General features: G+C 42.1%; 1 protein-coding gene across 1 annotated transcript; it reads right to left on the bottom strand.

Annotated features, from left to right (window-relative positions):
• Positions 1-628: 628 nt before the first annotated feature.
• Positions 629-8,382, bottom strand: kctd7 (potassium channel tetramerization domain containing 7). The gene is made up of 4 exons (XM_071909987.2): positions 8,068-8,382; positions 3,511-3,680; positions 2,166-2,344; positions 629-1,142 (listed from the first exon to the last, which is right to left on the bottom strand). Exons 1-4 carry the CDS (start codon positions 8,380-8,382, stop codon positions 766-768), a joined length of 1,041 nt encoding a protein of 346 aa, XP_071766088.1. The 3' UTR covers positions 629-765.
• Between the last annotated feature and the right edge of the window lie 1,765 nt (positions 8,383-10,147).

Genomic DNA, 10,147 nt, shown 5'->3' with positions numbered 1-10,147 from the left:
TACAAACAGTCTGGAAAACCTGACATGACATTTGATTTTCTTTGCACATTTTATTTTTTCATTTAAATGTGCAAGAACCTTTTTTTTTTTGTAAATTCATTATTAATTTAAAGGCCTATTCTGTCCTACAAAGCAGTAAGTAGCATGAGAAGTGAAACAGAGAAATTACTTAAATTAGGTTATTCCTCAGGCTGGATTAAAGTAATGTTGGTACAGAAGTGGACTCTATATCATCTAAACAGCAATTATGGGTAGGTAACTTTTTGCTGATATTAAATCTAAACCTTATGACGTTTGACCTTTAAAACACAAAGAACAAATAATGCTGTTTGCCTTTGTAGGGCAGTAATGTATCCCAGAGTTTCCCTACCACCGTATAGGTGGTGGTGGTGGTGGTGGTGGGGGTGGGGGGGGGGGGGGCCCAGAAACTCTCCACTGAAACCCAGAAACCCAAATTCTGGGTTTCTGGGTTTCAGTGGAGAGTTTTGAGTGTATCCCATGATGGTCTAAATGCTTTTTCAGATGCTTTTCTACCCCGACAAGAATCAAATCCTCAGGGGAAATGCTGAATAACTATCGTTTTGGGCATTAAAATGGTCAAATTTAAAAATATTGAATATCAGCACAAAATATTGGCTATCGGCAGCTTCAATACAAAAACCCATTGCAGTTAAACCCTTGTAAAAAGGGGCCATCCATCCATCTGCTTTCTGGTCCTGTCAGCCACAGCAGTAGGAAGAACAGGAAGGCTGTTTCCTTCCAGTTTCACCACCACGTGATCTTAAACTCATAGATGGGCCTCTTGCAGTAGTAATGGTTGATAAGGTGCTTGTCACAAACGCCGATGCACTGCTGGTCGGCGGTGATGCCGCGGTCCGACAGGTCACTGACGATGCAGTGCAGCAAGTCGTAAACGTCCGCCACCGCCTCCCAAGGTCCGAAGGAAACGTCCACCTCGCAGTGATGCTCGAAGAGCTTTGTCTCGCTGTCCGAGCGCTCGAAGCGCAAAGAGTTAAAAAGAGGACGCTCATACGGCGTGATGGGCATCTCCTCTTTATAGACACAGATCTTCAGCTTGGCAAAACGCGCTTTCCTCTGCATGGCCCGCAGCTTGGCAATCTCCACAATACGCTCCAGATTGTCTGCAACAACAACTACTTATTAATGACCTTTTTAAATATTTATGATGACTCACTGATGTCATATAGCTGTTCAGCAAAGCATGAAGAGAGCAAAGATATTGCATGTGTTTGGTTTCACTTCTTCCAGCAGAGGTACAACCATTTAGGAGTGACTTTTTACTTTAAACTTATTACTACATTGGTATTATTACTGTAAACAAATGAGACCATGTACGAGACAATTGGCAGCCTCTAACTCACACCAGTGATAGTGTTGGTGCTACGTTTTCTCCAAATTAAGACCACATTTCTCATAAACCCTGTGTGTCCCCCTCCCACTCCCTGAAGATGATAAACATGTTGGAAGTGATTTTCCATCGGCCTTTAACTCCTTCCACCATCTGCCACTGCCAAAACCTCAAGCTTTAGCTGCAATTGCGCTAGAAGAACAGCGCCCTCTTCCTGTTTTGTGCCATAAAGTGGTTCTGCAGATTTCCCGCAAAATCCGACCCTGCGGCACACAATGTAAAATGTAGTGTAGAGGTCGGTAGAGGCTGACAATCTTCTATGTGATGGTCTCGTTTGTTTAAGGCAGTGGTTCTCAATCCCAATCCTTGGGATAGAGAGTACTGCTGATGTTATATTCTACTGGGTGGTTAATTGTAAGTATTTACATTCACCTGGCATCCCAGGTGTAAATTAGTCCCTGATTAGATAGCTAGAATAAAACCCAGCAGGGTTCTGGGTCCCAAGGACCAGGATTGAGAACCTGAGAACCACTGGTTTAAGGTAATATATATACTGTATATGTACAGTATATACAGTATATGGCCGAAATGAATGTGCTAATGTTTTATAGATGGTAAAATGGTACAAGCAGCACCTTAAAAGAGCAAGTAAATTGGCCTAAGGGCAGCAGGTAGCCAGTCATTAACAATCAACTTAGTATGACAGCCTTAGGTAGCAGATGTACTATTAGAAACTATCTGTGTACTGTGTTGGTTGTGCTATGTGGATGTGGTGAGGGAAGAAAACACCTGTCACCTTTGTAGTAGGGCAGCAGATCGAGAAAGGCTTGGCGAACTTTCTCTCCTGTGAGTGGCTGAGTATCCTCCAGGCTGTCCAGCAGGGGTCCAATAGCGTAGTACTGAGCCTCTCTATGCACCGCCCTCACCCGCTCCCTATGAGGAAGCTCGCCTTCTCGCAGGAAGTTCAAGATGTCCCTTTTGGATGGAAACCGTATCACTGGTGCATATCCACACAAAACTGTATTCCTACATGACGAGTCCTTCTTTGAGGGACACTGCTGTGATGTTGTGCTCTTTACCCACTGAGCGATTTTATGTTGATTAGCTGTTTAAAAGACGTCTAAATGGTTATAGATGTCTAGGCTAAAATGAGGGTTTAAAAGTGAACGTGTATTAGACGTCTTCTGTGGTATAATAACAAAAATAAAGTATTATCTTGTACATATGTCCGTACTTCTCTGCTGCATATTTTTGACATTTACAGCTGTTTATGCAATGTTTAAATATGTAATAATGTATTTACTGCTTGGTCTAAAGCTGGGCTATATATTGCCAAAAAGATCCTGGGCTATATGAGAGCTAAAGCAGAGACGCAATGTTGAAATCACGTCTAGTGCTCAGTGGGTTAGTATGGTAGTATACAGTATACGCTGAACACACTGAGGCCCAGATTCACTTAAGGTTTGACCAAAATGACCAAATCAGCATGCCATGCTATTCATTTGCCATTTGCAATGAATGGAAAGCTGCTAAATAGGGCTGGTCAAAAAATTAAGCCTCTTTGTGCCCGTCATGATTATGCATATGGATATCTCATTATTTTGCCCACAATGCTTACTTGTAGGCAAGACCATGCAACTCTCAGAACGACTGCTATCACTGCTGCAAGATGAAGCATCATCACCAGCAAGTATTTCATCATTAATTTTTCTTTGTTCATGCTTTTTTCCCTTCCTTCACTTTTTAATTGTATTACGTTAGCGGATAAGAAGAAAACTCTGTTCTCTCTATTCAAGCAACTGAGGGACACAAAAATGTGCAAAGTGCCCTCATAACAAAATCTTGAATTTGGACCTCAGATTTGAATCATCTATTTGGTGAAAGTGTGTTCACCTACAACAGTGGTTTTCAAGCATGTACTATCAAAGTCCAACAGTCCAGGTTTTCATTCCAACCTGACTACAGCAGATGATTTCTGCTGGTTTAAAGTATGTTAATCAGTGAAATGAGCTGCTTGTTGTGTTTGGTTAGAGTGAAAACCTACAGACTCTTGGGTCTTTACGGCACATGGTCGAGATCCACTGACTTCACCCTCCTGGTCTAGGACAGCCTGGGTGAGGCTTACGCACAGCGCCGCTCACCCAAAGTATGCTCCATCGCGGTCGATGAAGTAGCGTCCCTCGGCATCGCGTGGGATGTAATGACGCCCGCTGAACATGGCAGCCAGCATGGTGTCCTCATAGCGCCGCAGTGTGGACAGGCGGGTGGTGAAGTAGGTGCCCCCCACATTCAGAGGGATGACCTCTGGGAACTTAAATGGGAATGGAAAGAAAGTGAAAGAGGTCATTTGGTGGGGAGGCTGTAGGTTATGACAGTGAAGTAGGGTTTCTTTAAAGCGTGGATAAAACGGCAAATAAAAATAACCCAGGCATTAAAGGAATTCTTTTTTTTTTTTACAGCCAATTTAAAGTATAACCGGCTCGAAATGCCTTGGCTCCAAAGACTATCATTCCCTGTCGCTCTCACGATATCTCATGAAGAAACTGAATAACGCAAAGTGTGAATCAACTCCGGATACAATCTCTAGCTGTTTAGAATGCGCTGTCCGCCCATTGCGCATTCACATGTCAATATTCAAATTTCAGTCCAATTTCACTCAATTCATTGTCGAAACTGACAGTCCTAATTCATAGATTCTTCAGATTCCCATATCCCCATATATACTGATACTTTCATAATGGTTCCACCTATATTATACTGAATACTTGTTGATATTTTTAGGTTATATTGACATATACTTACTTATATATAGTGTATGTATTTCAGATTTTGGTATTTTTTGATATTGTAAATATTCTACACTCATTTCTTCTTTGCCTCAGTAAATCCTATTCTGCACATCCCAATAATGTGCCATGTAGGGCCGAGAGTCTGCAGGTTTTCATTCCAACCACACACGACACCAGGTCCTATTAGAATTTGCTGCAGCATCAACCCCATAAAGTTTCATTTAATCTCATCTTTATGTACAAGCATGTCAATTTATGAATATTTGCAGACACAGACCAGCAGAGGTGTGCACTATAAAATCATCCCACCCTCCACCCCCCGATAAGCTCACCCACTTATCCAAATGCCCACCCACCCCAGCAAATGTCCCCTACCCAAAGAGGGGAAAGAAAAGAGGGGAGAACTGGTATCATTTTTTTTTTTTTAAATGTCACTTTCACAGTGACAAGAGACAGAAAAATCTGAGAGAGTGATGACATAGGTAGAAAAATAAGACCAACAGGACAAACAACAGGACATCCTTACAGCAGTTTTCATCCCTGCTCCTCCCAGTCTGTGCACACCAAGCCCCAAGTAAGTTGGCTGACTTCCGATGCTAGTGCCCACGTCATCCTGGTAACGTAGTTGCAGTGCCACGGCCAGCTGCTAGCTAATGGTGAGGTAAGGCCAGTTTCCCCATAGACAGCCATTGTAAAATCAATAGCTGAGAAATGAAGTTATGTGGGTATTTGCCACATTTACAGCTTCTAAAAATCGCAGAAAAAAATCTCATAAATCTCAATCTCAAAAAAATCAGTGTTTCCCAATCCAGTCCTCGGGTACCCTCTAACCTGCAAGTTTTTGTTCCATTTTTACTCTTGCACAACTGATCCCATTAAGGGCCACAGACTTTCATGCTGGCCCTGTTCGGGTAGATATGTTTCTATTGCCCAACCAATCAGCATTAAGGCCTTAATTAGATCAAGTGAGCAAGAGTAGAGCTGGAACAAAAACTTGCAGGACAGGGGGTACTTGAGGACTGGATTTGGAGACACTGCCACAGATAATAGAAATTTTTTTTTAAAGATCAGTGAAATACAATAATACTGGCTTTGAATATGATGACTGCGTCACTTCCTAAGGGAAATATCCCAGTTAGGCTCCATTATGAAATATTCTGGTGAGCAGCTATAGTTAGCTAACAAATAATTATCAGGGGGAAGTTACACAGTCACGATCATTTTTTACTAATGAAAAAAAATTGCCAACTGGCTGTTAAATTATACACAAAGCAGTTGAAATTCCATTTCACTCTAAAACAACCAAGACAAGCGCACAAGACAAGTACACCTTAAAGGATATGGCTGGTGTTTTTAAATACATTTCTTATTGTCAACAAATCCTATGAAAATAACAAAATAAACAATGCATTTGCTCTACTACTTTCTGACTTCCCACATTCCCTTTTTAGCCTTCAAACCGGAAATCATTGGCTCCAATTGTAAGCTAAAAACCTTTAAATACAGCTCACAAAGACATAGTTTCAATTTTAAAAATCGCTAACTGTTACCATGAAAAGTCAGGCTAGTTATTACCAAATCAAATTCAAATGGGAACAAATTCTTCATTATGACGGGGACTATTTTCGGTGCTACGGAACTACTTTCCTGAGATGGAAAACGTGTTTACGGTCGGCTTATTAAGTTGTTTGAGGAAAAAGTCGGCCGGCCCGGTGCATCGCAATGATGAAATATGCTGCCAGAGCAACAGCATGGCTCTGTGACGTGTTTTTAATAGTTTTTTTAATACAATGGAGTTCTATGGCTACTGATATATGGCTTTATTGGGCATCGGCTACATGGACGAGACTTGTTAGCAAAACAAATTCATTGCTTTGTTGACGGTAAGAAATGCATTAAAAAACACCAGCCTTATCCTTTAAAGACCACCTAACCACATTGACACAGCACAGTTAATTTATGAAAAGAATTTGTATCACAACATTGGACACTTCCCTTCCCCTGTCACACCTCTCCCCCTCACTAATGCGCCCATTAACAATGACACATTGAATAAGGTGACTTTTCGTAGACTTTCCATTACTATGTCGGAGCACTTCCCTGACTTAAAACTGTTCTTCATTCCCGGTTTATTAATGTTGTTTTTCAGTCTGGTTTCCACTCCAGTTCGACTGAAAACCATCTAATGTAATGAATGTGTGAAACAAGTTGGAATATACATTCTGCTATACTCCTGTAAAGTGACCCATTTGTAAAATTCTCTGATATTCCCTTCCCTGACTTGCCCTGTCTGGAATACACCTCTCTAAGTACCATGATATTCCACAAGTTCTAGGACCAGTGTTAACTCTGTTTTCATGACGATCTTACAAGGAGAATTTGAAGTGGATATTTTCAATCACTCAATTCAGTAAATAGATCTTGTGCCTTCCAACTGATAAACACTGTACCATTGAGGCAAAATGAGGTGCAACACTGTCAGTGGAAAAAAATACTCAAGCTTTAATAGTTCATCATATTAACAGTATGATATTTCAGTCCAAACTGAAACTCCAAAACAACTTTCATCACATAAAATACAAGGGGAAAAAGGTTTGTACAAATATCCTAGGGCTGATGAGAACAACTCCACTGATTAGAAATGAACCAATAGAAGAACTGGGAAAGATGAAGGGGAGACATGGAGGGAAGACAAGGTTGTACCTTGTTATTCATTTTAGAGGGTATCCGCAGAGTTTACAGAGACAAAGTTAATACTTTTTTTTTTTTTTTTTTAAATGGTATCTCAAGTTGAATTTAAGACCAATTTAACAACCAAAATAAAGAAACAAAGCTGGCAAAACCAGCTTATTTCTGATTGAACATAGCTAATGAAAGTTGTGAAACTATAAATGGGCAGCGCAAAGAAACCTGTCATTACATGGTGAAAAGAATAACACTTCTAATAACTGGATTTAAGACATATTAATGCTTTTTAGGACCCTAAATAAGGATATTTTAAGACTGTTTATACGTTTCAAGGATCCGTGGCATACCCTGTTTGAGGTAGCACATCTCCCTCGGTTGTCTGAGCACGGTTTGCTCCATTGTAAACACCATAACACTGTCTGACCACAGAAATAAGAGGATTATTCTGAAGGCTATTACAGCAGGAGCCATGTTTGGATCCATCAGCTGGTTCGCTAGTCCTCAAACATATGGCACATCCGGGCTTCCTGAATAACACGAAAGCCATGTGACACATCTGCCAGCCAATCACGACAGGGTCCAGCCCCCACATGGTCGACTAGACCAATCACATGATCGACCACTGGAGGACAACGGCATGGCTAATACTTCTGTATAATTAGCCATGGACAGCAGACATAGTATAACAATGGTGTTAATATCGCCTGGGCGTTAATTAATATGGTGAAAGATAAGGCTCAGAGAGTGTTATGGTACTTAAACTTTAAGTAGTTTTACACACAACCCCAAGCCAAAAGCCAGTAAAACATTTGCTATGTTTTTGTGATACCGGCAGATACACACACAGTTATTACAAGGTATCATGCCCCTTATTAGCTTTGGAATGATTTGTATAACATTTTCTCTGTTTTGGAGCAGTCTTCCGTTATTATAGATACTGGCGATATTAGGCCTACATCTTTTCAAACCAAACATTTAATCGTAATTACAGATATTGACGATTATTGTGTTTTGCATGTTTTCAAGCTAAATATCATCTCATGGTTTGAATGTAATCTGGTGTTTGCTGGTTGTGAAAATTACATTTTGTACAGTGCTTTGGCAATATATTTATAATAGCCATTCTAATAAAGTTACTGAATTGGACTGCCAGTGTTAAAGACCTGACATTGCCACTGCCCACTCCCATGTGAAACCGTCAGTCCCCCAAGGCGGCCCTACCTCCTGAGATGTGTTCAGCGAGGAGCGGAGCGCCTTGCCCAGGTTCAGGTTCGCCGCCGGAGGGGCTGGCTTTCGGAAATCGTCCTCCGCAGAGTCCGAGCTCGACATGGCATCAGCCGGTTTGTCGGTGTCACCTGCGGCCGAGAATACCACCATCACTCTGGGCAGAGGCAGCGTCCGTCTCTCCTGAACGAACCTCCTTGCCCGTGTCGTGGCGGCAGGCAGCGGGCTGAAGGACAGCCCGGCCTGACGCTCCCCGGTGCAGCCGTCTGAACCGTCAGGTCCGTGGGAACCGGGCGAGCCATTCTGCTGCATGCGCGCGGCGGGCCAGGTCAGTCCAGTCCCAAGGATGACACACTAGTCACGGCGTGCGACTGACTAAAAACAACCGTTGGAGGAGGAGGAGGAGGAGGAGGGGGAGGTGCTGTCAAACCCAGTAGCTGCGTAAAGACACACACAATTAACCAGAATGAAAGCGGAAGTAGGGCGATTCTGCCTTCAAAATAATAACGTTAAATTTGTCACTTAGAGGGCCTGTTGTTACGTAAATTACGCACACCTGGATTAAAGACACCAGGCTCAGTAACAAGCACAGGGGCCTCTATTCACAATAAAAAAGAGACGTCTTGAGAAACAATGTTTATATACTGGTCTAAACAATTATAGAGCAATATCTGACGGGCGGGCAACATCACTTTGATTCCTCATATTCTCCTTGTCTCTGTATTGTGGCAAGGGGCAGGGATTACCCTTGATGCATTGTGGGAAGGCCCTGTGTTACTATGTTTCAGTGTTACTGAATAGTTATGCCCTAGTAGTTAAGTTTCTTGTTATTAAAGGAATAGTTCACTCAAAAATGAAAATTCAGTCATTATCTACTCACCCCCATGCCAGCTGAAACGTGTGAAGTTTGTTAAATAGATGAGTTTCCAGTTTACAAACAGTCAAGGGTGCGCGCGCAGTTTAGGGGCAGAAAAGCTGCTGTGGCTATCGGAGCTATAGCAATTTGGCTGTCATTTTCGCACTGATAACAACAAACAAACGGACAACAATGGCGTACCTGGCTAGTTTGTCAGACTCTGATCGCACAGATTATATAGAAAAACTTGTTTTAAGTACTGGTGAATGACTGCCGGACCCTTATTCAATCCCAGTTGATGAATGGCTTGTAGACATGGCCTAGTGGCCACCGATCCAATGGCCAGACATATATATGAAAAGCGTATACAAAAGACAGCCTCGGAGCATACAAATCTCGCAATGCTGTAAATTACGCATTATGTGGGCATGTGCAACAAATTAGACATTACATCTCTGGTGAGTTTTGTGTGTTCAGAGCAGAGGTCTTACCCAGCCAGCGTCACAGTGTGAAGGCAAAGCCCTGTGATGCATGGGTGTACTGAAAAAGGCGACATCCTGACAACAAATTGCACATATATGGCCGGGTAAGTGTCAACCACGGGGTATACTATGAAGCTAGCTAACCAAGTTAGCTGGATTGCTACTTCAATAGCACCCAGCTGCAGACCCAGAGAAGCCCCTGGCTAGACTAGGCAAAGTTAGGGATAGGGGTTAGGGTGAGTGTGCTATGCCAAGGGGCTTCTCTGGGGCTGCAGCTGGACTCTATACTGTAACTGTTGATTTTGGGGGTTGCTTTTATTCTTTCCAGTCTAGGGTGCAACTGCGACTAGCAACTAGCGACTAGCAACTGCGAGGCATGATGTTAAAATATATGGCCACTTACTAAATTTAAATCTTTGCTATCGCTTCTGGGAACTCTGGGATCTGGGATTACTAACTAACTAATGTGAACTGAGTGGCTACAGATAGCTTTTCTGCCCCTGAGATGCGCACGCACACTTTATGTGACATTGGGCCTCATGCAGGAAGCGATATACAAACAAATTTTCTCTTATTTTTGTTCGTATCCACGATTTGTTCTTATTTTGTTAGTACCCATTGATTTCTGGGATTCACCAATGTTTTCTTATTTTTGCTCTTCTCTTAGGTAAGAGAAACTTTTATGAGTGGTCGAGAGCACTCTTACCAAGATAAGAAAAAAAACATCTTGTTTTCACAG

The sequence above is a fragment of the Centroberyx gerrardi genome, chromosome 11 (genome assembly GCF_048128805.1).
Source record: "Centroberyx gerrardi isolate f3 chromosome 11, fCenGer3.hap1.cur.20231027, whole genome shotgun sequence".
NCBI classification, from domain to species: domain Eukaryota; kingdom Metazoa; phylum Chordata; class Actinopteri; order Beryciformes; family Berycidae; genus Centroberyx; species Centroberyx gerrardi.
Note: the sequence above shows the minus strand (reverse complement) of the source record. Positions and strands in the feature narration are given on the sequence as shown.

Coding starts and splice junctions, on each gene's coding strand:
- kctd7 (XM_071909987.2), bottom strand. CDS start 8,382: ATGCAGCAGAATGGCTCGCCCGGTTCCCACGGACCTGACGGTTCAGAC. Junction 2,345..3,510: donor CGCGATGGAGCATACTTTGG/GTGAGCGGCGCT, acceptor TCCATCCAAAAG/GGACATCTTGAACTTCCTGC. Junction 1,143..2,165: donor TCTGCTGCCCTACTACAAAG/GTGACAGGTGTT, acceptor TTGTTGTTGCAG/ACAATCTGGAGCGTATTGTG.